Source organism: Archocentrus centrarchus, chromosome 5 (assembly GCF_007364275.1).
Source record: "Archocentrus centrarchus isolate MPI-CPG fArcCen1 chromosome 5, fArcCen1, whole genome shotgun sequence".
In the NCBI taxonomy this organism is placed as follows: Eukaryota; Metazoa; Chordata; class Actinopteri; order Cichliformes; family Cichlidae; genus Archocentrus; species Archocentrus centrarchus.
This window is the reverse complement of record NC_044350.1, coordinates 29,712,897-29,739,480: the sequence shown is the minus strand read 5'-3', so window position 1 is coordinate 29,739,480 and position 26,584 is coordinate 29,712,897. Positions and strand designations below refer to the sequence as shown.

At 39.3% G+C, this 26,584-nt stretch overlaps 1 protein-coding gene across 5 annotated transcripts in view; it reads left to right on the top strand.

The window, feature by feature from the left end:
- The first annotated feature begins 957 nt into the window (after positions 1-957).
- eif4g3a (eukaryotic translation initiation factor 4 gamma, 3a) overlaps positions 958-26,584 on the top strand; it is a 67,162-nt gene continuing 41,535 nt past the window's right edge. For 2 of the 5 annotated variants that reach the window (XM_030729102.1, XM_030729105.1), the window contains exons 1-5: positions 958-1,570; positions 14,435-14,507; positions 19,949-20,116; positions 23,118-23,210; positions 26,328-26,360. In XM_030729102.1, the coding sequence (XP_030584962.1) occupies positions 1,416-1,570; positions 14,435-14,507; positions 19,949-20,116; positions 23,118-23,210; positions 26,328-26,360 (522 nt within the window). In that variant the 5' untranslated portion in view covers positions 958-1,415. The remainder of the gene's footprint in view (positions 1,571-14,434; positions 14,508-19,948; positions 20,117-23,117; positions 23,211-26,327; positions 26,361-26,584) is intronic. The other 3 variants (XM_030729106.1, XM_030729107.1, XM_030729103.1) reach the window with 3 other exon arrangements.

The following is a 26,584-nucleotide window of genomic DNA, read 5'->3' as shown; positions in this document are numbered from 1 at the left end:
TTTGAGACTTTTTGTTCTGTCTGGCTCCTTCATTGTTGTTGTTACCCAACTGCATATCCGTTTTTCTTAAGTCCTCCAATTCTATTGTACTGATTAGAATGGCTGTCTTCCAAATTAAGCTTTTCAAAGAATGGCACTGAAGTCATTAACTACAATTTTTCAGTAAAATATACTACTAATTATTTTGTGGTGATGCAAACCATACTGTGTAGAAGATATATATTCTTTGTTTTTCAATCCTGTGTACTAATACTGGTATCACCAGATCATTTTATTTAAAAAAAAAAAAAAAAAAAAAGATAAATGGATGGATGGATGGATGGATGGATGGTGTTATGACTTTACTGCAATTTTCACATCTTGCAAATGCATCAGTTTGAACTGCTCTTAGCTTCCAATCCATATGTTTCAAACTCCTGCACTAGAATCAGGAACATATATTTTACATATCTGTCTCTAAATATTCAATATGTACTTTATACATACGCAACATATATATATATATATATATATATATATATATATATATATATATTGGTTTTACTGGCCTGGCCCACTTGAGATCACATTAGGCTGTGGCTCATGAATAAACGAATTTGGCAGGAACACCTTGATGCGCAGCAGTCGGAAGAACAGTAGATGGCAGTGATAACACACAAGTACTGGGGCACAACGCAGGTACTTCTTCAAACGCTAAATACGTAATATGATTATTTTTGACCATACAGACACTTAAATTACAATAAACACCTGCGCAATCTCATTATTTTTATTTTTATAATAATAAAAGTAGAAACGTTTATTGATAAACAATCATAGTCATAATGACACCTTTATTAATTCTGGATTTAAAAGTGGATTTTAAAATATCCAAACACTGATTTCGTACACATTTTGGGAGCGTAAACCACGCTGTTTTCGTGTTTTGATTGAGGGTCAGTTGATTAGCCGAGCGATTCCGTAACTGGCCGAGGATTGCCGAATCATCTGTCCTGCCCGGACTGCTGGAAGCGGCCGCAACGCCATGTTGGCGAAGTCTCTCATCTATGTGAGAAAAAAATGATAGAAAACACACTTGCCGAGAAGAAAAGGTAGATCGCCGAGGGAGGTTGAAGATCGCGGCGATTGTTTTTTTCGTTTAAAAGAAACGAACCGAGCCGGATCCGCAGAGGTTCCGGACGGGCGAGGGAGGCTAAACCTCCCACCGTCCCCATGAATAGCACCGCTGATCCTAACAGCGACTTTCCATGAAAAAAGACGTTTGTGTTGCTGTTCGAGCTTCGTTATCCCAGTTCGTTAAAGGGATTTTGGGGCCTTCTTCAAGAATCCGCAACGCTTGCTCTATGTATGCAGGCTAGGCGTTATTTGTATCAGTATTTATTAAGGTATTGTTTTTATTTGTTGATTTTTTTGCGATGAGTTTGCCACCGAAAGTGGTCCCCAAACCCGCCGCTGTCGCAGTTAGCGGACCTGGAAGTGGCCCCTCTTCGAGCCAACTGCGGGCTACCCTGACCTCTCTGCCGCCGGGAGCCCCAACAGCTCCTCAGCCCGGCGCTGTACAGCCACCTCAGTATCCTTTGACGTGGGTAACGCATAAATTGCTTGTGTTTTAATGTATTTAATTTTCCCTTGTGGCAGTAACACATACAGATGTTTAATTAGTGATTGATAGCAAAGGTTGGATGTGGGGATGATGGTTTCGTTTGGAGGGAGCTGGGAGGGGAGGGGACAATTAGCTAGCTAACTGTGCTAAAGTTAGCTCATGAAGCCGGTTGTCAAAGCTAACGGAGATCTGAGTTTAATTTGGGGGGCAGTTGACGCTACGCCACTGATTATCAAATATCGCTGACATATCCAAAAAAAGTGGGAGTATGAAATAATAGTAAACAAAGAGGTAATATTAGGTATAGTAAATGTCCACCAACGTATCTCAACACCGGTTACCGGCTTTGTTCAGCTTTGGTTGTTGACTAGCAAGGTGCAGAAGCCCAACGTTCGGTGCCAGCTAGTTAATGCTAGCAAGTGCCCAGGTCCGTGAATGCAGCGTCGCAGAGCAGTACAGCTTCCTGTGGCTTTAATATGTGTGACAGAGCTAATGGTACTGCCTAACATTTAGGCCCGGCTTGTGGGAAATACACACAGCTTCCAGTTTCAAATTAACATTAGGTTTTTATGTGCATCCTGGCAAGGCTGAGTTGTCAGGATGACAGCAGTTAGAAAGATGCTCGCTAGTTTTAATGACCGTCTTGACGGTTACAATCAGGTCTGGTTTAGAAACCTCAAAATTCCTTCACTACAATTTCGACAGTTGTTCTCCTGGAAATCTGTCTCTAAATATTCAATATGTACTTTATACATACGCAAAGATTATATTATTATATTATTATGGCCTCCTGCTTTTACTTCCCTTTTGGTGTACTCAGGGATGGCCCAGTATTAATCTCTACCCTCATTTTGGTGGAGTGAAGTCATAGTGGTTATGTCAGCTTGTGTTTTATTTACAGTATGGTGTCAGTAGTGTGTGTGAGAGAGGATTAAGTTGATGTCTCCTGGCTGCCAGTGGCAGAAAGATGTGTCTTTGTGATCTGACAGATTCTGCTGTGGCTTAGCTTAGGGGTGTGATGTCTCAACCTGATTTCCTGCTTCCTACGACTACAGCCACCCTGCGTTTATGACATCTGTAAGGGGCAGCAAGTTGCTGGTTTTGGCAGGTGGTAGTATAAAGTTCTCTTTTGTTTTGCTGTTTGTGTGTGTGTGTGTGTGTGTGTGTGTGTGTGTGTGTGTGTGTGTGTGTGTGTGTGTGTGTGTGTGTGTTTTATTTGACTATGTGTAAACCAAACACCACACCAAAGGTAATGGTTTCTCTATCTGTTGTCCTGTGTCCTCTTTTGACACTCAGGGTTTTTGTAATTGCTGCTGCATTTGCTTAACCTACTTTCAGCTGCATGATAGTAAGGGCCTACCCTCTGAGTACAGAAACGCTCCACCTTCACTTACCTACTTGAAAGTTCAAGAGAGACAGTTACATAAAAGGAACCTACTTTGGGTGTAACTGTAAGTTATGATTATTAAACCTTAGCTTAACTTGGCTTATGGTATGACATTGGATTGATCTGTTGCGAATATTCTACGTGTCTAGGTCTGTGTCTTTGTACAGCGTGAATCCCCATATAACATAAATGCCAATTACTTTATAAGACTGATTGTTCTTGCTACAAGCTTTTAAACGTCATTAATGGAATATAGTTAACCACAGTTTGACAAAGTATTTGGGAGCAGAAGCTAATTTCATGAAACTTGTTCTGTTTAATTTAATCTAAAACACTATAAGCCAGTAGTTCTCAAACCGTGGGGAATAGAGCCACTGCAGGTGGAGCACACGTGACTGAGGTTAAAATGTGGAATTAAACTGAGTTGAATTAATATGAGAATATGGGAAAGAAAGCAAAAAGAGCTTACAGTATCTCAGTAGCTAGTTATGGCAGCCGGAGATCCGACTGCAAGGGCCTCCCCCCCGAATGCCGTCCACCTTGAACTGAACCCCAATGGCTCGTCTGAGTGGTGGGTTCACCAAGCCCCTTCCATAGGCCTAACTGCTGGGCGGGGCCCCAGTATCCTGAGCAAGCTAACTGGCTCCCTTGATTTGCTCTTCTTCAGGGGGGTTTTCTGTACCGCACATGGTCTGGTCCTCAACCAGGATAAGTTTGTCTCAGGAGACCATAACAGGGGCAAATTGCCCATGACAACAAAGTTTCTGGGACAACTTGGGCACACAGACACCCCCACCACCATGGTAAGGTGGAGTAGATCCACTATTCCTTTACATAGAATGGAGACAGTTGAGATGGATCTAGCACCTGACAAGGAGACTGTGTTTCGGGTTTGTCCAATTACGAGACCCAGGGCCATACTTGGGACACTCTGGAGAGATTACTTCAGTGTCCCCTGGAAGAGCTGGAAGAGCTGGCAGCGGTGGCTGGGTAAGGGAGACTACGGCCCCCCCGATGATCTTAACCCAGATAAGGCGCAGAAAATGGATGGATAGAGTTATGGTGACCATGATTTTCACTGAAATTCAGTTTCATCCCTTATTCTTTTGTTATTAATTGATTTTTAAAAATGCTGTGTGTGGATCATGAACCTTTTTTCAGCTCTTAAGTGGTGAACAACTTTGAGAACCACTGCTATAAGCTGTATATTATTTCCCAAAATGTATAAATACAGGTGCATGCATCCTTGCATAGTCTCCCACAAAAGGCTCGTTATGAGCCAGGAAAAACTCTGTACATATGCAAATGTTATATCAATTTTACAACGCACTGCTTTTGAATATGATACACAACAGCAAATAAAACCTACTTTTATGACATTTAATCCTATTTTGTTGCTGATAGACATGCACTGATTCTGAAATTGTGAACCAATACAGAGGTTAAATTAACATTTTGACCAATACTAATACCATTCTTAGTTTATTTGCTTTATTTTGTTAGTTATTCCCCCTTTTTGTCCCATACAGTACAATTTTGATGCCTCTTGTGTTGGTTTATATATATATATATATATATATATATATATATATATATATATATATATATATTGATGCCTCTTGTGTTGGTTTTATATATATATATATATATATATATATATATATATATATATATATATATATATATATATATATATATATATATATATATATATATATATATATATTTATTATCATTAATAATAATAATAATAATTATAATAATAATAATAATAATAATAATAATATTAATAATAATTATTATTAATAATAATAATTATAATATCATCATCTTACACTTGTTGCAGCTTCAAAGCCCCCAGGAAGGAAACACACTTTCTAATGAAATACATCATACTGACTCATGTTATTCAGCAGCATAAACAAAGTCAAGGAGGCGAATAAATGTTGGTTCCGATGTTTGGCTGATAAATGCGGGTCAGTGTTTGTTGACAGTGTAGGTTCAAGAGGTGTTCACCTTGGTAGTTATTTTGGAGTCTGCATTTTTCGGTGTTGTATTGAATTTGATCAGATTTAGAAAGCTCTTTGTGTGATAAATTATGAGGTATGTGGTAGCAGGAGAGTTAGCAGTAAAATTAAACCGTATCTGCATCAAATTAGTGAAGTTAACAGAAAAATGAACTAGGCCAGTTTTGTTCTGGGCCTTCTGTGTTACTTGACAGATTCCTGTGATGGTCCTGTGAATGCACCAGACTGTACAGCGTTTGAGTTTCATGTCTGTATGTAAACACACCCTCCTGAGTGTTGCTGCTAGTCTGACCTCTCACTTTGTTGTGACCTCTTAGGTCAGGAGAGTGGGATCATGTTACTCTCTGTCTGGCCTCGTGTGTGGGAATTTCGTCTTGGAGGATGTTATTGTGTGTCATCGTGGGTCCTGTGGGTGCACATGCGTGTGATGGAGGGGTGAGGGGGGCAGTTTGTCTCTTCGTGGTTGCCAGAGAGACCCCAAGCGCATGCGTCTGCTGCTGCGCTTGCCAGACAATGGCACTGCTGCTTAGCATTCAGAGAGAGAGAGGCCAAGGTGGCGCTTCCCACCATCTGCCAACAAAGGCCCAGGTCACCCAGCCTGCCTCAGCCCTCCCCCATTTCCTTCCATCCCCCCTCAGCTCACCTCACCCCACTGCTGAGCCAGCTGAGAAAACTGAGGATTTCTCCTCTTTCTTTTTTTTGCCCCTTTTTCTTGGGCACCCCCTCTAACCCTACAGCTTTTGGGCTTGTTCCATTTTGTTATTCCCAACTTTAATAGTCTTTAAAATTCATCCTTAATGGTTTGTGCCCTCAAACAGACAAAAGGATGACAGCATTTTTTTAAAATATTAAAATTAAATGAAACATCAAATTCTCATAGAAACCACTTGGCTGCTGTCTTTAAATGCCTCTAAGAACTTATTTGATTAGTTATTTTGAAGCAGTATTTAAATCAGCTTTTAGTTCAGTGGGAAACTGAAAGAAAAACTGAGATTTACTTTATTTTTCCCAAATATGGGAAATGCATGTTACAGCAGCCAATTTAATACAGTAACAAGGATGAGTGAGTAAAACTCTAAACAAATAAATACGAGTATTGTGGTGTGAGGTGGGAAAGATCCTGTAGTGCAGCTGAAATAGTTTACAGAGAGTGTGCTTCCCTTCTCAGTAAGTCAGTGGTGTCCAAACAAATATGAGTTTCTCTTTTTTTTTAATATGTAGTCTTTTGATAGCAGATTTGTAGCATGTTTACGGAACATGAAACTTAAATTTTAGTTAACTGTGATTTGTTGCACACAAGGAAGCGATCTGTTTTGCTCCTTTGATGTGTGCCAATGTCTCAGTCATTAGTTTTTGTGCAGTTGCAGTAATAATGTTTGGTTGATGCAGAATCCCAAGGTACACCTGATCTTGCCTCACACTGTAGGCACACCATTGGGGAACTACTGCAGTTAGTGGTGCAGAGGATGGTTGTTTCAGTGGCCCCCTCTTTATATATAGAATCAGCAGTATAATTTGTTTAAAAACCTGCTGAAAAGGTTTGCGGACTTTGCCCCTACAAGCTTTTTTTCTCCCTGGGAGTTGTACGTCTGTCACCATCTTTGCTGTTGCATAATCGTCCCATAGATTTCCAAGGATTCTTTGAGTGCCATGTTTCTCCCTTAATGTGGCCAGGCATGCAGTCACACTCACTGCTGTGCAGCTCTGTAATGTATGTACCCAGCTGGTAGTTCACACAGCACAGTAGTCCTGTATTTCAGGACAGGTGTGTGCAGCCTGCATGAGAAGATATTCTCATGAGCACACTCACTGTGGGATGTTATAAATAAACTGCTGAGTTGTTATGAGGCAGCATTCAGGGGCTGTTCTTTGCAGAGAGGGAGTGGCCTGTTGAAGAAGACGTCTTGTCAGCTCTCTCCCAGCGTTATAATCTGAAGTGACATTTCCACATCACTGTGTATATATATTTTTTTCTGTATTTACTCTAGCGAAAGCATTTCAGCCACATCCTGTAATTAGTGGAAAACTGACATTTTCTTATCATGGACACACTGCTTTCAGCTGTTCTTATAATACTGTGTTTGGAGAGCCATCTCACCCACACGATGATGCTCTAAGGTCAGTGATGAAGTTATTCATGTGCACCTGTCAGCAAGTAGTGCTACTACTTTTGCCAATATAATTTTGATGTTTGTGTAGGTGCAATAATTTATTCTTCGCCCTAAAATTGTGTGAATTCAGTGTACTACAGCCAAACAGTTGCTTAATTTGTGTGAAGCTGAGAAGGGTTTACTGAGGTGGTAGTTCTGGGAAATTGTCGTTTTCATATTCTTTTGATTTTATGCTAAGCAGATTGAGTATTTGAGGACTGTTGGGTAGCACTTTTTGTTTTGATAGCCCAAATCATCTTGCCAGGGTTTTTTTTTTTGTTTTTTGTTTGTTTTTTTTTGGTTACTGACAACTGCTCTGTGTTTCTTGTAAATTGATTCATATGAAAATGTATTACCACCAATGCAAGTCATCATATTACATTACACCAATTCATATTTTCTCAACTTTCACAGAAAGTATTGCTGCAAATAAATGGTTACTTGATAACAGTAAGCAAGGACTGTAGTTTTTACATTGGCAGCATTTTAGAGAGCTGTTTTTCAGCTTATATAGAGTGTAGACTTATTGTTGAAAATTCTTATTTTCCTCTAAAAACACGGCTATTTCTTGGGCTTTAAATCATTATTTGGAGTTTCGATGACAGACTCAACCTTTGCAGATTTTATTTTAGGCTCATACACCCTGTATAAAAGATGGATGTAGTTTCCAGGTCTCAAAAATGAAGCCAGGGCTGAAGTGCCTTAAACCTGTATTTTTTCCATTGGGGGGGCTCTTGTGGTTTCAAAAAGAACTACTGTTTATACATCTGTGGGAAAATTGCCCTTTGCTTCAATTGATCTGTGACCACAGTAAGGACGTTACTGACAAGTTTATCTGCTCAGTTGCTGCTTGTAAGACTTACTGAATACAATATATATATATATATATATATATATATATATATATATATATATATATATATATATAAAATGTGTGTCAATTATGGTTCTCCAAAAGTTTTAAAAGGGAATTAAAGTAGAGTGTAATTTTGGGCAGGCCTCCTGCCTATGTGATTGACAAATTGTTACCATATTGGTGTGCACTGTGTCATCACTCAGTCTTCACATTCAGTTTTAAACACCAAGATACTGACTTTACTAACCAATGGCTGATGCCAGGGAGACCATCAGCTTGGTTTGCAAGGGAAATCTACAGATTATATGGGTGTATTGCATAGATACCAGCTATTTTAATTTGTGCTAGATAACAAATATGGCACTCTTGGAAATTTTGTTAGTATATTAACTACATAGTGGGCCATATTATTTGTCATATATTTGCATTAAAAATGCCCCAAATGGCACTATGTTCATACATACATTTGAGAGGTTCAGTTCACTGACCAACCTAGCCGAAGACTAGTGCCCCAGTTGCTTACAGCCGAAATAATAAATCTATTAAGGCTTTAAGTTATGTTTTATTTTATGGAAGGACTGACTCTCCAATAAATATGCGAAACCCTTTCTTTGCAGGCATTGTATAATTGTCAAACCTCAGAAATCATCATTAGGATTAAGTACTTTTAGCTTCTCAAATCTTTAGTTAGTCGTAACTTACATAATGGAAATCTTAGAACGGCATGCAGTGATAGATATGGAATGATTGTTTCCCTGTAGACACTTTGTTAGAAGTGATGTCACCCTTTGGTTAGTAAGGTCCCATCTTGAAGCCTTGAGCTTGAAGTCTTTTTAAAACAGGAAGTGATGAATGAGGGGTGGAACTGACTAAGAAACCGAGGCAATACACACACAACAGCCTCTTGTCAGTCCGATGGTAGTGCCACCCTAAATCTCAGTCAACATATAAAGTGATTTGCTTGTCATGCATCCATTTGTTTCGATTGCTAGTGGTCATTCTAGGCTTACATAACCCTTAAATACATTAACCACCCTCTCATGTGTCAGTGAGCAATATCGTGCTTTAATTGCTCACCTCACAGTTGATAAAGTTTTAACACAGGATCTGCCCTCTTCACATTGCTGACTTTTGCTAGTTGTTGCTACAGGACACAGAATTTCAGTCATCTCTTCCTTCTGGTTACTATCTTGCTGCAGATAGCCATACAACCTCCTTTACCCTCCGTTTGAGGACCATAAGTTACAAAATGAACATCATGTTGTGTTGAATAAAACTTGAATCTAGCTGACTAGAATAAACTCAATGAGAAAATGTTTACTGAGGTCACAGGTGAAGGCAACCGACTGCTGCTTTCTCATAGACTCATTTACATTATTTTGAAACCAGAAGAGCCTGTTGGCCATCAGAAAGAATGCAGGTTTAAAAGCACTTCTGAATTGGCTTCACTTTTCAGACACTGAAAGCTGCGTCCATTTTTTTTGTATACAGTCTATAGTTATACAGTCTCTTCTGCCCTCTGAAGTTAAAATGGTTATCATTAAAAACAAATACAGTTTGTGATATAGAAATACAGAAGGGTAGCTGCTTAAGATTTGGTTTGTTACAACTGAATCCACCAACCTACCACCTATTGTTCATACTGTAGTGAAAGAGCAGTCTCAGCAACAGCAGTGAGAGGAGAGCTTTGTGAGCTTCGCTTTTATCCAGCTTGTGTGTGTGTGTGTGTGTGTGTGTGTGTGTGTGTGTGTGTGTGTGTGTGTGTGTGTGTGTGTGTGTGTGTGTGTGTGTGTGGGGCGCCAGTATGCCAGCAGGGAGGAGGGTTTGTATCTGCACCATCTGGGTCGTCTCCGCTCGCTTCCTGTACGTCCACTTTAAAACGTTACAGGAAGTACTCTGAAATTTCCAGGTAGTCTGCATCATTCAGATAGCCTATAGGGCTGTCAATTGTTTGCCACACTCGTGTCATGTGACATTTTTGCACCACAACATTTCCATGATATGTCAGTCAACGCACCTCTCACATCTTTACTAGTCAGACCCCATCTTGACTCTTTCTCTTGGGTACTTCTTGCGATTTCTTGACGTTGTTAACTTTATAGCTCTGATTCATTCATTTATTCTAGGATAGCATTTATTCAGGATTAGTCTATTGAGCTGTATCACCTTCTCGATCACAGCGTTCCTATATGTAAAGCTGTATCTCCTCCTGTCTTCCCCTCTCTCCCTCTCACACACTCAGCACTTAAGTGGCTTTCCAGTAAGCTAATGATGAAGCAGGGGCCGCTGCAGCTTTTCCTTCCTAAATGAAGCTTATAGGTCACTCTAGGGGTCGAGGACAAGGAAGAGTGTTTGAAGCTACTTTGGGATCTCCCCAGGAAAGGTGCATTAGATTAGTATTAGATTGTATTGTTTGTTTTAGACCATAAATCTACCTCCTAACAAAACAACTGCACAGAAAATGTTTTTTTCTTTTTTCTGAATGAGTGGCTTTTTATGCAAGTGTTAGCATGGTTGCTATCTTCTAGTGTCTCTACTGCTCCTTGGGGTTTAGGATTATATATGTTCCAATATGAATTTCTTTGAATCTCTCACCATTGCTGTAATGCTGATCAGCTTGATGTTATAGGTGATATTTCAGCAGCACAGACACTCATTTTCAACTGTAAGTCATTAAGATGACATTGTGCTTGGCCCCCTTCCCTAAGTTGACAATTAATGCAGATTAAAAAAAAAGACTAATGACCAATTAGTGCAGTCATCTACTGATATGGTTATGGCTGATGTATGCAGTAGAGCAGGACTGCAGAGTGTCTGCATCCATCTGGTTGCTGGACCACCCACATGGAGAGCTCGACATGAATGATGTTTCATCTCAAGACAGTTTGGTTTCCCTGCTTGATCACCTGGATATAACACTGGAGTATTAGTTCACTGCTAAAGAAGCTTTAAAAAAGAACCATATCTGGTCAGTTTAAGCTGGATATAAACTGGATGTACAGATGCAGAATGAGGCAAAATCAAGACTGAGCCAGCTCTCTGATTAAATAAGCGTAACAGAGTATAATAATCAAACGTTTAAACATCTTCAAAACATAACTCTTAAAAATAATCAAACTAAAGATAGGATCATGTTTTCCCTGAAGCAAAAGGAAAGCAAGAAAATAGTTGAAGATAATATGCTGATTTAAAAACAGGAAAAGAAGAAGGCATTGAAAAACAGCAAAAAATATATACAATGCAAAAATTGCTTTAACCCTAATAAAAAATGACAGTAATGGGGTTAAGAACAGTAGAATTAAAAGACAAAAGCATACATTGCATAAAAGCTTGACTGGCTCAAAGCATGTTACCAAAATGTCTTGAGACTTTTGGTTGTTTCTTTCTGAGACAACAGAAATCTGTGCAGTGCCTTTGAGCCATTTAAATAATGACTCATTCTTATAATTTGGTGGTTGTGGTCAGAAGCCCAGGCCTGCCAGCGTTTGGTTAGTTTTTTCCTCTCAGGTGTATTTGTCTCATCTTCCCTCATTGTTTTTTTTTTTTTCCCCCCTCTAGTAGGGTTTGGAATTAAAAACTGCTTCCAAATTGTCCCGTCCATCAGGCTGGTATGTTTCCAACCTTCTTTTTTACTGACAGGCGTGCGTTGTGAATTGACAATGTGAAGCATTTGCACACCTGAGTCACACATAAGTCTGTTTTTCTGTTGTTTTCTACACTGTGTTCATACTTGGATAATAGTATATTTGCACTGACTGGAAATCTGTGGGTCTAAAAGCTAATAGTGTTGTAAGAAACGTGTCATCGCTGTTTTCAATTCTCCTTCCAGTTGGAATAGCTGAATCCTTGAAGTGCAGTTGATTGAAGATTCAGAAATGGCATTTTTCCTAGACTGTACATAGAAGATGGCTGCGGACACTATGATGTTTGTCTTCTGGAGCCAGAAAGATGGCTTTGTGGACTCCTAGGTTACTATATCTGATAACACTGTCAAGCTTGGTGATCCTGCATTCATGAACTGTATGCATACAATGTAAAGACACACATGCCTTCTAATTAGTCCTATTAAAAAACCGGCTAATAATACACAGACATTTTAAATACCAGAACTGAAGCACAAACGTATTGAATGGTCTGTATTAGAAAAGTCATTATGTTAGTCAGACAATTCCATTAAAAATGCTTCAAATAGCATCAACAGCACAAACATGGCAGAGAGGTTTGGTTCTGTGACGGAGATGCGGCCTCACAGATGGTTATCTGCTACAGCTGCCCTTGTCAGCAGTACTGTCAATTAGATGACCACGCCCCAAGTTTAAATCTCAACAATATCCAGAAGGTAAATTTTTTTTTAAATCACCATGCTAGAGTTTTTATGAAGGGGGAAACTATCCTTAGGGGCTAAAATAGTCTATAAAAACACTTTTTAATGCTGTAAAATTGGACATTTTAAGAGTGGTGTTTATGGAGTTTATGGGGGTTGACTCATTTTTGGAGAAAGCTTTTAGGGGCCAATGGAGGAACTTTGGGTTTTGGTGCTTGCACGATTTCATCTTGTACGCTCGTGTTTCAGCATGATGACTGCAACCTTTGATCTCCAGGTGGACTTGCACCTGTTCTATTATGTTGAACCCTGCTCTCACCTCTGTGTATAGCTCCCCACCCACTGTTTACACTCTCCACAGCTGCCCCTGCCAGCCAGTGGTCATGTAGTGCAGACATATCAGGTTGTGGCACCATTGATAGCCGCCGCTGCTGCTGTCGGGTTCTCTGTCTGTCGCCTACCAGAACTGGGTCAAGAAGTACTTTTTTTACTTTTGCAACTTAGAAAATATTGATACATTTTAGTCACATTTCCTAGAGCCACCGAGTGATATCATTAAAAATATAAGCAGAAAATGTTCAGTTTCTGTGTGCGGTGATATAAAACAAAGAAAATCCTCTCATGGGAGAAGCTTGACATGTTTGCTTAAAATTACTTCCCTTTCAATTCTGTATATAGTTCATGTTTTTCACCTACTTTCGAGTGCTGCATTTCTTGGATGTAACTTTTTTTTTTTATCATGATGTGTAGTCTGTGAATCGTTGAAGAAATCTGTCTTATATTAGAATGTTTTCTGTCTGGTTCTCAAAGCACCAGGAAGAAGAAGGTGACAACTAAATACTGTCTTTCCCATAGTTTTTGTGCTCCTCTTCACCTAGACTGTAAAATCATTATGATGGGACTGAGCCTCCAGTTACTCCTAATATCTGTGTCTGTGTGTACCATGTGGAGGGTAGGGTGGAGGGGCAGCAGTGTTGTTTTTATATATATATATATGTATATATATGTATATATGTATATATATATATATATATATATATAAAAATATAAATTCCTCGGTAATGAAACAGATAATGCTTCCTGCTGTGCTTCTGTGTTTTGATTTGCGGCGCTCTTTTTAAATAATTCTTTTCGCTCCCTCTTATCTGGTTATGAGTAGCGGTGCTGGCAGGGGTCCAAGACAGATGACGGGCCTTGCAGGCAAGATCAAGAGTAAGGAAGAGGGTTTAGGGCAAAGGGAGGCGTGATTTGGGTGAAAGGAAGAAAGCCAGACGTTTGGTTTCCCTTAAATCATGTGATCAGCAGTGTGTGAGCCTGTCTGTCACACACAACTGCCTGAGCAGGTTACTAAACACAGGACTTCCCTATTCTGTTTAGATTTTACACATTCCCCCTTTTATTCCCTCTAACATCTCAGTGATGTCTTGATTTTTTTTTTTTTTTGTCTTCTGTAAGCTTTAAAGAAAGTGATCACCTACTCAGGTTTCTCTTCAAATGCTTACTAAACCCTTGAGTGTTATAGATTTTCTTTTGCATCTTGTTGTAGTTTTTGTTTAACCTCTTCTTCTTCACATACCACGAGGCGAAGAGAATTAATATTTAATGTATTTTCTCCCGTACTGCTGAATAGTTGTTTCAGTCCTCAGTCTTATGCTCCAGCTGCCCCCCAGCCTGAAGTAGCCCAGAAATCCATTTCAGATTTTCCCTTTAACTCTTGCAAAATGGTGAAGGTACATAGTGTACTCTCAGAGATGGGGCATTTTAGGCGGGGTTTGTATGGTTTGGGGGGGTGGGTCCTTGAAATTGAGCCACACAGGACATGGGGTCTGAGGGAAGTCCTGGGTATCTTAATAATCTGAATGTATTGTATTAAAATAAAGAACTGCAGAATGTTTTTCAGTGGATTTGTGTTTTCTTACTCTTAAACACAACAGATCAGGTCTCTTTATGTGGTTTAATCAGCCATATTTAGACTCACCAATGCCTCTTTTAAAATCTAAGAGGAATCTTACCTGTCTCTGACCCAGCATGATGCTTGTTTTACTCTCCTGTTGCTTGAAGAAGTTCCCTTAACACGTTCCTTCCAGAATCCCACGGGTTCAGTCATCACTGGACGAACGAATCTTCCCTACACAGCCTGGAGTCGCTGCAGTCTACAGCGTGAGTCACTGCATGCAGCCCCCTTTTCAGACACATTCACATTTATATGCACCTGTATGTACTGTATGCTGCAGTGCACATACAGAAAGGACACACTTTAAGTAAAAACACTGAAGACTTAGATCTGCTGTACTCACTGTATGCTTTTGCACACACTTGATTATTAGGTTAGGTACACTAAAACTAATGCAGTCCTGTACAACCATTCCTTCATGACGATCACTAAAATTTTACAAATTTTTTATAGTTATTTAAATGTCAATAAGACACAATTAAATGATACCTAAAAATGTTTACCATAAAATTAATGTCATAATATGGAATTATATCATTTTATTTGTTGTACATTGTGTCATTGTGGCTCTGTGGTGTAGTGGTTAACACATTTGCCTCACATGCGAAAGATCCCCAATTCAAGATGGGGAGGAGACACAAAACCCAGCCTCAAAGGTCACAAGCTACTGTATTCTTAGCGGTGATCCCAAGCCCAGATAAATGAGAGGGTCGTGTCAGGAATGGCATCCAGTGTAAAATCTGTGCCAAATCAACATGCAGGTCCCTCTGCTGTGGTGCCCCTTTTGGGAAATAAGGAAGTGGCTGAAAGAACCATTATGTATTATATCATAGTTTGATAATAGAAAATAATAATTACATAATGTTGATATGAGCATGTGCAATATTTAAACTATATTCTGTATTTGCCATTTATTACCAAATTTAGGTTCATATATTTAACCAGTGAGCTAGCAGAAGCAAGCTGATTTTTGCAAGTAATCAGCTTGCTTTGTGTATTTTTGCTTTAAAAAAAAAAAAAAAGCTGCCTTTATAAGTTTAGATAACAACATTGGTATGGTATATTAGGAGTTTAAAAGTGAAACTTAACAATATAGTTACCCGGAACGCTGGTCAAACATTCCAGGTATTTATAACAGGAAGAGCAAGAAGTCTTGCTTACTCAGCACTCCCCTTTGCTTGTGAAATGAAAGTGAAGCATTCAATGTACAGTGTGTGGTAGGAAAAAAAGAGAAAAATTTATACTTAAAATTAAAGATTCACTGATCCAGATTTTTTCGGTTGCAGGTTGATACTGTTAACGTGGCTTCAGCCCAATACCAGTGATAAGTTAAGCTGTATTCCTCACTGTGTGGCTGAGTCTGGGAATCCCTCCTTTTTTTTTTTTTATGTATAAAACATTATTGGGATTGGCTTAAACATTGCTTTGCTAACTTGAGTGAAAAATATATGGATCTAAGAAACTGCATTTACTAAATTGTTTTCACATTATTCATCTAATTTATTTGCAGTAGTCTTTTTTTTTTTTTTTTTTTTTTTGCAGCTCAGTATAAGAGCAGTTAGGCTTCTTCATAGTGCTGCCTTACACTTGCACTAGTTTTTTTTCCTTTTCCCACTCTCGCGCTCGCTCTCAAGTGTGTAATGGAGCTGGATTGTTGCTGAATTGACAACAACACGTCATGTTAGTGTAAAAATGTAATAAAAACTTTCCGAACTGGACATAACAAGAGTGAGAGCCAGCAAGAGAGACAGAAAAAGCCTCCCCGCCCTCGTTATATGAGCTTTGCATTCATGTCCACTTACATGACCACAGGTTGAGGTTTAGTAAAAAAAAAAAAAAAAACTTTGGCAAACATATGAAGAAAATCTGTTGGTGTAGGTGCTTCAGATGTGAAATACTTCCACACTGCTGCCCTTTGCTGGTACCTTCCTCCATGCTGTTTAACCTCCCAGCTTTATGTGGCAAAGTAAACAACTCAAAGCTGAACTGAGTAGATTTGCTTGTTGTCACCAGTGTCCAATCCAGCATCCAGATATTGAATCAATGTATCTTTTAAGCCTAATAGAGCCACCTTTTAAACAAGGTTATTGTGATCCTTGTAGATGGTTCATAAAATATATTTTTTAAATGAGTTGATAGAACTATCAGTTTGCTGCATAATAATGATGTTGCTACCAAAACTTATCTCACACAATATTATTTATAACAATAATAATCAGAAGGCTTTATGCCAAAACACAGCAGCAGCATATTGGCTGTAAACATTTTCAAAACACAAAAATACTTTTACTGTTTTTGATGTCAAGATTGTCAAAGACGTTAATGCTGGAGATTCCACCTGGATGTTTGCTGTCGGCCTAGTCTGTGATATATGATTGTTTGAAACTGAGCAATAGGAATACAAACCCTGTAAACATGCATGTGTGTTTGAAGTTTAAAAATTGTAGAGGAATTCTGCTGTGATCTGACCACAGCAGGCCTGCTCTGCAGATTGGGCCCCTTAGGGCACCTTTGCCATTCACTGACTCCTTCAGGACTTAATTAACATTTCCTTCATCATGTCTTTGTCATGATAATATTTACACAATTCTTGGTGTGTTTTATTTTAACCTGCCCGGAGCATAAACATGAGTTCGGAGGATTTGGTAGACAATTAGATTTGCCTGAACTTTGGAGGCTGTGTATTGCCTCGTAATCAGTGAGCAGTCACACCTACCGTTCCTCTCTAAAGACAAAAATGATCCCATCATGTAAAGGCAGCAGTTACTTTGTATCTAGCATTATCTGTTTTATTGTAGAGCCATACAAGTCACATCTATTGGTCAATTACTGCAGAAGGTGGAGGAATCTAACACTCATTCAGATCCAGAGATTTTCTCTGTTAGTTTTTTCCACAGAAAAAGAAAATACATTTATCCATTTAGGATTTATATTAAGCTATTCAAATATGTCATTTCACAGTTTGCTATGATCTCCTTTTCCCAGTATTTTCTAAATTTTGTTGTTTCAGATCTCGGAGGGAATGTCAGACATTCCTTTTCACAGATTTCCTGAACTATTTCTATCCATTCAGGGGTTGTTGGAAATCTGTTTAATTTGGTTGTTCTGAACAGGTGAAAGCTGAACGTGATCACAATCTGAGTGTTACAGGATTGTATGACATTGACTTTATTTATACATGTGCACCTAACCTTACCAGTATTGCTCTTAGTGAGCCAGATGGAGTGCTGGGTCAAAACCTGGCCTCTTGTGCTTGATAGAGGTGCAGTTATAACAGCAGGAGAGCTGCTAGTGGTCTGACCAGGACTATTTGCCCTTTATTACACCTGCAGTACAATTTTTATTTCACTTACACCTGTCAACTCACCTCTGCCCCTTCTCACCCACAGTGAAACAGAGCGCAAAACCAGGGATGATATACTAACGTGTTCATAAATATCAGCAAAATGCATTTGACACTAGGCCCGCTCGATTCTACCATAAATATAAGCACTTTAAAAAAAAAAGTAGAGAAATACACACACATCCACACCAAAACAGGGGCAAGTACTGAGCTAAAAATAAAACGTCTAATGTTTAAAAATCAACAGTGCTGCAGGGCTCCAGTTTTACCTTTCTGCTGCACCACAACCAGCCTGCTCTGCATCAGACAGTAAAGCACATATAAGACCCATCTTAAATTGCATACAGCTAGTTACATGATCCAGTCACATGGTTGTAGTGTCAAATTGAAACCAATAAATGAACCTTATATTGATTAAACAATTGATATAAAATAGTAGCCACTATAAACCTGGGTGCTGTTTTTCTGTAATTAATTTAGGTAAATATTGATGTCTCGTGTAAACTTGATATGCCATCGACGGTGGATTAACTGTGGATTTCCTTGAATTGTAAATATAATCCAACAGAAAATGTCAAAAGTGATCTGAACCAAACCTGGCGCAGGCTGGCAGGGAGTGAGTCTAAGCCTCTTAGGGTGGGACAGTTGGAGCCAATGGTACAAGCGCTGAATTTATAACACAAGACAGAGCATCATCAATCATTATCAGTTAGAGCATCATTGCGAAAAGGAATGTGGCGTGGTAATCCTTTTATCTGAATCATCTTGTTTTCATAAACTTTGCGAGTCAAAATGATCATTGAAAATGAAATCTGATTAATCGCAGAGCCCTGAAAGAGACTCTCATTGATATTAAATGAAAGGAGTTCACAGAAACAGGCTAAATTACATGGAGAAAATATATTTTTCTTTGGTTTATGAGGGCGAAAACTTGTCTATTTTTACAATCGCTGGCATTTAACAGTACGCCTTATAATTGACTTTTTTTTTTCTGCCACCACATTGAAGATGTTTCCTGTGGTGATAACATTTCTGAATTGTTGAAGGTACATTAAGTAGCTGCACATTAGAAGAGGAGCTCCTGTATCCTTGGAGATGGGCTGTTCAGGCTGTGAGTTCTGTTTATGCATTGCAACCTAACAATACTGAAAACATTGGAGGCTTTATGGGATTTTCAAGCTCTTCAAGAAAGTTTGGGTTGTTTTTTTTTTCAGTGTGTGTGTGGGGGGTGGGTGGGGTGGGGGGTGGGGTGGGGGGCTGCAACAATGATGACACCGGTGGAAATTAACAGCACGTGAAGCTGTTGCTCTGTATGGTGAATGTGGGATATGCTCAGCCACTCTTTCTTCTCTTTCCCCTCATGTACAGCCCCCATACAGCTGCTCAGCTCTCCCCTCCCCCATCCCATCACACTGTATGTCCTCAGAATCAGTCACTTGCCTGAAGCAATGCAGGCTCCTCCCCTGGCAACAGCAGCTAGATTAGTTGCTTTATCCCAGGTCATCTGAGGGAAGTGGGCCACTCAGTAGAGATGCAGAGATACTATAGAAGCTGTATGGAGTACTGACTGTAATAAAGATTACAAACAATTGAAGTTGTGAGTTCTTAATTTTGCTATCTGAGTTCTTAAATCTCTCAACATAGAAAAGCTGTCCTTGTTAGAAGAACAAAAGAGAAGAGGGGGGCTTGCCTAGCTTTCCGTTTTCCATCACTCTGTGCTTACTGATTTCTTCCTGCAGTATTCTGTCTCATTCCCTGGTGTCTTCAGGCCTGCTGCAGCAACAAGCATCACCTGCAGTGGGGCCAGCCCATAGCTACAGCAGCCAAGGCCCATCCTGCCGCACCACAGAGAACCAAATCAAATCTCAGGATTGTTTGATACTGCTCACTGCTGGTACCCACCTTGAACCCTTCCCCCTGGCTCAGGCTTGTGTAACATGACTCAGTTCTATCTGTTGCAGCAGGTATTCTCTATTTATCAGAGATTAATTGACCCAGTTTTGCCATATGAGGCCCAGACATACTTGCACAGCATAGTCTGGAACAGCAGACTGCAGAAGAGGCCAGAGTCAAGTTTTTAGCAAACTGCAGCAGCCTTCAGCAGCCATGCATGTTGAAGGTCTTCACCTCTGTGCATAAATACAGGGGCTAATCCTGCTGCTTGAGCGCTTAATTTGCATCCCTCAGCAGGAGGGAGGACTAATGACCTGTGGAGCCCCACCACTGCTGTTCCTCCTCTTCACCAGTCTGGCATAATATCTCATTTTGTTTAACTCTTTAATTTTACTGCTTCATTTCATACAGGTACCCAGGCATGCTGGTCCTTCTTACCCTGCTCACGACATCACAAAGGGACACACTAACTTGGCAGGCACCCCGCCTGGTCATGCCCATTCCCCAGCGCTCTCTCAGGTATCAGTACCCACAGCTTCCCCATATCGCTACCCTAAGGGCTGGGAGGCAGGCGGAGGGGTGAGTTTGTCGCTACGAACGCCGTCATCCTCTCCATTTTAACTGTTGGTCTTTCCATTTGTCTGCTTTCTTAGTATAAACATACTGTATAATGGCCAATATCATAACAGCATACTCGTAAAATATCAGATTTAAAAATTGTCTGTTGTGTGAATAAAATATAAAAGGACAGCATCATTTTGACAAATTAAATCTATTACAGGGTGTCTGTGAGTCATTAAAATATCTAAAATTCATATTTATTAGTAACACGCCTTGAATATCATCAAATTGTCTGAAATTTGAATGAGTCTCAAATATTGCTCATCTTGCTATTTTCAAACCTGCCACAGTTTCAAATTTGCAATGTGACTGTATTGTTATGGCTGTGTTTTATAAACTGACTGACCCTTTCAGGGCATTTATTTTATAGCTTTAAGAACTTGTAGAGAAATGTGTCATAGCTAAATATAGCTTATGCCTAAAAAATATCCTAAAACTACAAAGGCCCCAGGTCTTAGGTCTGATGATGGACAATTTAAGATGAGTGGGCTGCTGAGTGAGCAAAACACTGGAAACTGAAGATGCCGTCGCTAGCTAACTGTTAAAATAGCGATCTCTTCTGGTAGCTAAGTGCTGAAATTCTCAGCCTGGTGTGACGGCACCAAAGCAAGGCACAGGTGATCAACCACTGGCTAGAACCCTGCATTAATAAGATGTTTAGACAGTATTCTTATGCTGAGGCTAGTATCTCTGTCTTTACTATTACTATTTGTACCGGCTTCAGTGTGTCCATGTAGAACTATATTTCAAGATTTGATGTGTGCTAAATTTTATTTAAAGTGGTAAAGTCTAAAATGTATTCATACCTGTAGACACCCTGTATTAGTTTTGATCATATTGCTTGCACCTACCCTGTGTTATTTTGTTCTCCTTTTTTACATAAGCCTTCATTTTCATGTTTGTCACTCCTTTAATTTCACCACAGTTTTAATGCGACGATAAGTCGTGTGTGCATGAGTGTCTTGTTTAAATGAAATCCACATGATTACATGACAACAGTCACAAAATCAAAGAGAGCTGTTCGTGCGCTCTGCTGCCTGTAGGCAAACATCCATCCACTGTTTTCTGCACACAGTACCTGCCTAATCTTGATAAGGGTTCTGGAGTGAGCAAGCGCAGCATAGATGTGGCAAAAGAGAGATAAACAGTCCAGTCTGCTGATTTTTCCAGTCTCCTATAGGGCTAATGTGTACACAGAACATTTACGTGACCTGTAAGACTTTGAGGAAAGTAGAACAGGAGAAACTAACTCAGATTAGTAATTAGAATTAGATCCTAGAACCTTTTTAGAGGAGTACTGTTGAGTTATGCTTGGATTAAGTCACAGTTTAATAATGACAGATATGTTGGTGAAAGCAACATTATGATGTTAGAGGTGTTTAATCAGTATATTTGTTAAAAGTAGTTTTTAAGGCTGTTGTTTAATTCTGGTTTGTGTGTGTGTGTGTGTGGGGGGGGGGGGGGGGTCCTGTTGAATATTTGGAGTGCTATAATGGTATTAATTGATTTGAAGCCTCATCTTTCATAATTTGTCATTTTGTCTTGCTTGTTATTTTTAAACCAACACTCTTTGGATGTAAGCAGTATAAAAAGCAGTATTTGATTAGAGTTTTGCGATTTGTTAAAGTGGATGTATTATCCTCATTTCCAGCCTCAGCCACTAGAGTAGCTTTGCATGATTTTACATGATTTATCTTACGGTGAGCCATGGTTCAGTCCCTCAGTTCATCCATTATTTGAAACGAGCTATTTTAGCTCCCCTTTAAGTCACCTGTCTTCTGATTGGCTGCCCCCTACAAACAGGGTTTAAAAGCAGGTGGGTGAGGAGATATTAAGGATATCCCCTCTCCTTGACATCATGAAGTCTGAAGTCTCAGCTTTTGGCTCATAGGGACTACATGCACATATGGTGATCTTGTTATTTGACTCTTTGGTTACCACAGTAACTGTTTATTTATATGACAGAAAATGAAACAATAAACAAAAAGGTCCCCTTTAAATGAAGATATGTATGTATGTATGTAGGACTATGGATAGACAAACTTTGATTAGGATGGATTTTACAAGATTGATTGATTTTTGTATTTGAGATGGTTGAGTTTGGTTATGGGTTAAATAGTGGGTAGAAATCCAGCAAGGTCTTTTCCCTCTCTGCCTGTGACTACAGCAAAATCTCTGCCTGTTTGATGGAGATGGGATGAGGCTATGACAGAATTTTCAAGGGCAGGGCAGAAATGAATCAGCATTAAGCATTCTGAGAAGATTCTCTTGCCCTTGTTGCCTTTTAGTTAGGTTTTGCTACCTGCGCCTTCCTCTTTTTATTTGGGAAAATACCTAGATGTATGCAGGTAACTTTGTGAAAGGTCAGTCCATTAATCACAAAGACATAAACAACATCAGACAATGACACTGCTGCTGCCTTGTTGCTCCCGCTTTAAAGCATGTTAACTCTGTGACTCAGCTTCTCTAGAAGTATGTGACTATGTGTCCAAGAAATCTAGTTGTTCCTCTTTACTGTTATAGCCTAATGGCCCACTGCCTCACCCTAAAGCGGCTCTAGTCACTCGTCAGTATTTCTATAAATAGTTTTGTCAGCCAACACAAACTTAAATTATCAACACCGTACCAGCAGCAGCTTGAAGAAGAGTACACAGATCTGCTTAAACCCACCTCTGCTTAGCTCCACTGCACAGTAGATGAAGAATAAAGGAACACAGGATTTGCAGTCCTTGAGGGTACCAATTATCTTTGCGCAGTACATAAACCCTGATTGAAAACACTTTCTCCCAGCTACATCCAAAAGTATTTAGTGCTGTGTTTTGGTGTATTGGCTATAGTTTAGGTCATTTGCAGTGCAATTTCTCTTAAATGACTACAGACTGATTGCTGCACATTTTTTGCACAGTATATATTAAGCCTTCTTCTTTTCTGTCTATGATTCTTTTTCTACTTTTCATAGTCTCCATACAACCCTGGGCAAAATGCTGGCTCCGCACCTTTAGTGTACTCTCCCCAGACGCAGCCAATGAATGCACAGCCACAGAGTCGCCCGGTGAGTGCCCCTCTGGACCTGGATTTACAGCACACCTGCCTCCAAGTACCCAAACAGTTTGTGTGTTTTAGTGGGGAATCTGTTCGGTAGTAGAAGCTTTATGGAGTAAGAGAAAGGAAATTTTAATTTTTAATTTTTTTTTTAGAAGCCACAAAATCCACTTTAGTTGTTGATTGATCTTAGTTTGACTGTGGCACTGAGGTACTTCAGGAGAGGGTAGATTTATTTAATGAGGTCTCCCTTTATGGGCTTGTTGTTGGTGGTAGCATGAGTCCGCACTCGTGTAATTTTTTTTTTTCACCTTTCATCTGCGCCGTGGGTATTTAACACTTTATACACTTATTGACAGTGAAAAATTGCAGAAAATTAACTTTTAACTGCAGGAAAGAGACTTCAAATCGGTCTTGGGAATCAATGTTTTTATCGTGTTTTGAACAATCAGAGTTGAGATGTTGTTTGTGCAAATAACGAGTAGTTTGGAAGCAAGAACTGTTGTCAGGTTTTGTCATCAATGGAGACCATTCGTAGGGTTGAATTCGGCCGTTTTCACTATAGTCCATGTCCAGCATAAAGGAATGTAGAATACACCAAAGTGGGAATTCTTTATCGAAGCTTTTGCTCAGTTTCTAACGAAGGCTTAAAATGGACCTATTATGCTCATTTCTAGCTCCATATTTCTACTATTGGACTTTCCTAGAGTATCTTTGGATCATTTAAAAATTATTCTTATTTGTCTTATACTGGGTCCCATTGTTCTGTCTGAAATGAGCCATATCAGCACCTTTCTCTTTAACTCCAACCTCCCTTTAAGCCAGATTTCTTCTAATTGGTTGCCCCTCACAAACAGAAGATTTAAAGAGCAGATGGACAGGGCTTCTGTTTCTCACTCATTGGGATTACTTGTGCATATGCTGACCTCAATATTTTGAAACTTGGGCATGTTTAATATGAACATCCAATATTATACAAGTATATATGCAACACCAATTCCAAAAAAGGATGCTGTGTAAAATGTGAATAAAATTAGAATACAATAATGTCCATTATTTAATTTGTGGTAGAAAATAGAAAACATATCAAATGTTTAAACTGACATTTTAGAGTTTGGTGAAAATTTTTAGCTCATTTTGAATGTGATGGCAGCAACACATCTCAAAAGTTGGCTTGGGGGTAAAAAAAATGTCTGGAAAAGTAAGTGGTACCTAAAAGAAACTGCTGGAGGAACATTTTGCAGCTAATTAGGTTAATTTGCAGCAGGTCAGTAACATGACTGTGTATAAAAAGAGCATCTTAGAGAGGCAGAGTTTCTCAGAAGTAAAGACAGAGGTTCACCAATCTGTAAAAAAACTGTCATAGAATTGTGGAACAATTTCAAAATGTTTTTCAAGATTTTGTATAACTCACTGTCTGTAGTACATGATCTCATCAAAAGATTGTCAGAATCTGGAGAAATCTCAGTGTGAGGGACAAGGTCAAAAATAAATATTGGATGCCCATGATTTTCAGGCCTTCAGGTGACACTACATTAAAAACAGACATGATTCTGTCATGGAAATCACTTGCTATACCATCCACCAGTGCAAGATAAATCTCAATGCAAAGAAGATATATGTGAGCATAATCTCGAAATGCTGCTATCTCCTCCATTTTAAACCTCATTTAAAATGAACTGAGGCAAAGAGGAAAACTGTTTTGTGGTTAGACAAATTGAGATTTAAACTGTATCCACAGAAAACATGGATACAGTTCATCAATGCAACATCAATGCTGAACGGTATATACAGATTTTAGAGCAACGTATGCTCCCATCCAGATGACATCTTTTTCAGGGAAGACCTTGCATATTTCAGAAAGACGGCGCTGAACTGTATGTTACAACAGCACGACTTCATAGAAGGATCCAGGTGCTGAATTGGCCTTCATGCAGTCCAGACCTTTCACCAACTGAAAACATCTGGAGCATCATGAAACACCAAAAATACGACAAAGAAGACCCAGGACTTGAGTAGCTAATTGAGCAGCTAAGAACAGGACAACATATTTCTCCTAAAAGTCTAGCAACTGGTCTCCTCAGTTCTCAGATATTTACAGACTGTTGTTAAAAGAAGAGGAGATTCCCACACGGTGGTAAACATGGCCCTGTCCCAACTTTTTTGTGTTGCTGTCATCAAATTCAAAATGAGCCAATGTTTGTCTGAAAATGCCAGATTTTCTCAGTTTAAACATTTGATGTTTTCTGTGTTCTACTGTGAATACAGTATTGGTTTGAGATTTGCAAATTATTGCATTCTGTTTTTTATTCACCTTTTACACAATATCCAACCTTTTTCAGAGTTGGGGTTGAATATAACAGAAAATACAGAAAAGCATCATAGGTCCACTTTAAGCTTGTTATTCCCTACCAAGCAGTTTATTTTTATTGTATATGTATTTTGTCTTTGCGCTCTCCACAAACTATTAAATTATAGCTGGTGGCGTTGCCTCTCTTGACCTAAAATTTGAAAGTAAAATCGAACTATTTTGTGTTTGTTCAGTGTAGCTGAAATAAAACCTGTAAAGAGAGAAAACATCTGCAAAAAAAAATCAAATTCTTACCACGAAAAGCCTAGAAGAAAAATCTCCAAGTATGATGATGTCTCATTTACATTGTTGTAAGTCTTTCTCTGTCTGAAGAGCTTGGCTAACAAGACCTAAGTCAGTGTGTATTTACACAGAAAGTAAGTCTTGTTTTAAATTCTGCCACTTAAGACACTGGAAATACATTTTTATTGCACTACAAGATGCCTCATACCATCCAATTTAGTTTTTTCTGTTTGACATTTACGCACAGTATCTTCACTGGCCTTAAAACCTGTTATATTCAATGTGGTACTTAAAACAAGTGAAAATTGCAAGCTATTATTTGCAAATGCATGCTGCGACTGAGAACTACTGTTGCATCATGTGCCATGTGTCTCTAAAGCTTTGTAGCTCTGTGGTTTTGTGTTGTACTTCCAAGCGTCAGCTTCCATTGCTCATCTTATACTGTATCTCTGTCTCTCTTATGCTCCTTCTTCTCCCCGCTTTGCCATCACTGCTTCAATCTCCTTGCTGGACCTCTCCTCCCTCCCCCACCAGTTTGCTACGGGCCCTCGACCAACCCACCATCAGGTAATTTACCCCCGCTGAATGCTCCTCCTGCTCTCTCTCTTGCATCATCATCATCAAAGCAGTTTGCTGAGGCCTGCTGGCAGAGGCCTGTTTGTGGGGCGTCTGCTGTTCCTTAGGAGGAAAAAAAAAAATTCTCAGATTTAAAAGCCTTCAAGTGTCTTGGAAACAGTTAGAGGGTTTAATTGTCATGGGATATTTCCGTGCTGTTAGTTAATCAAGATATC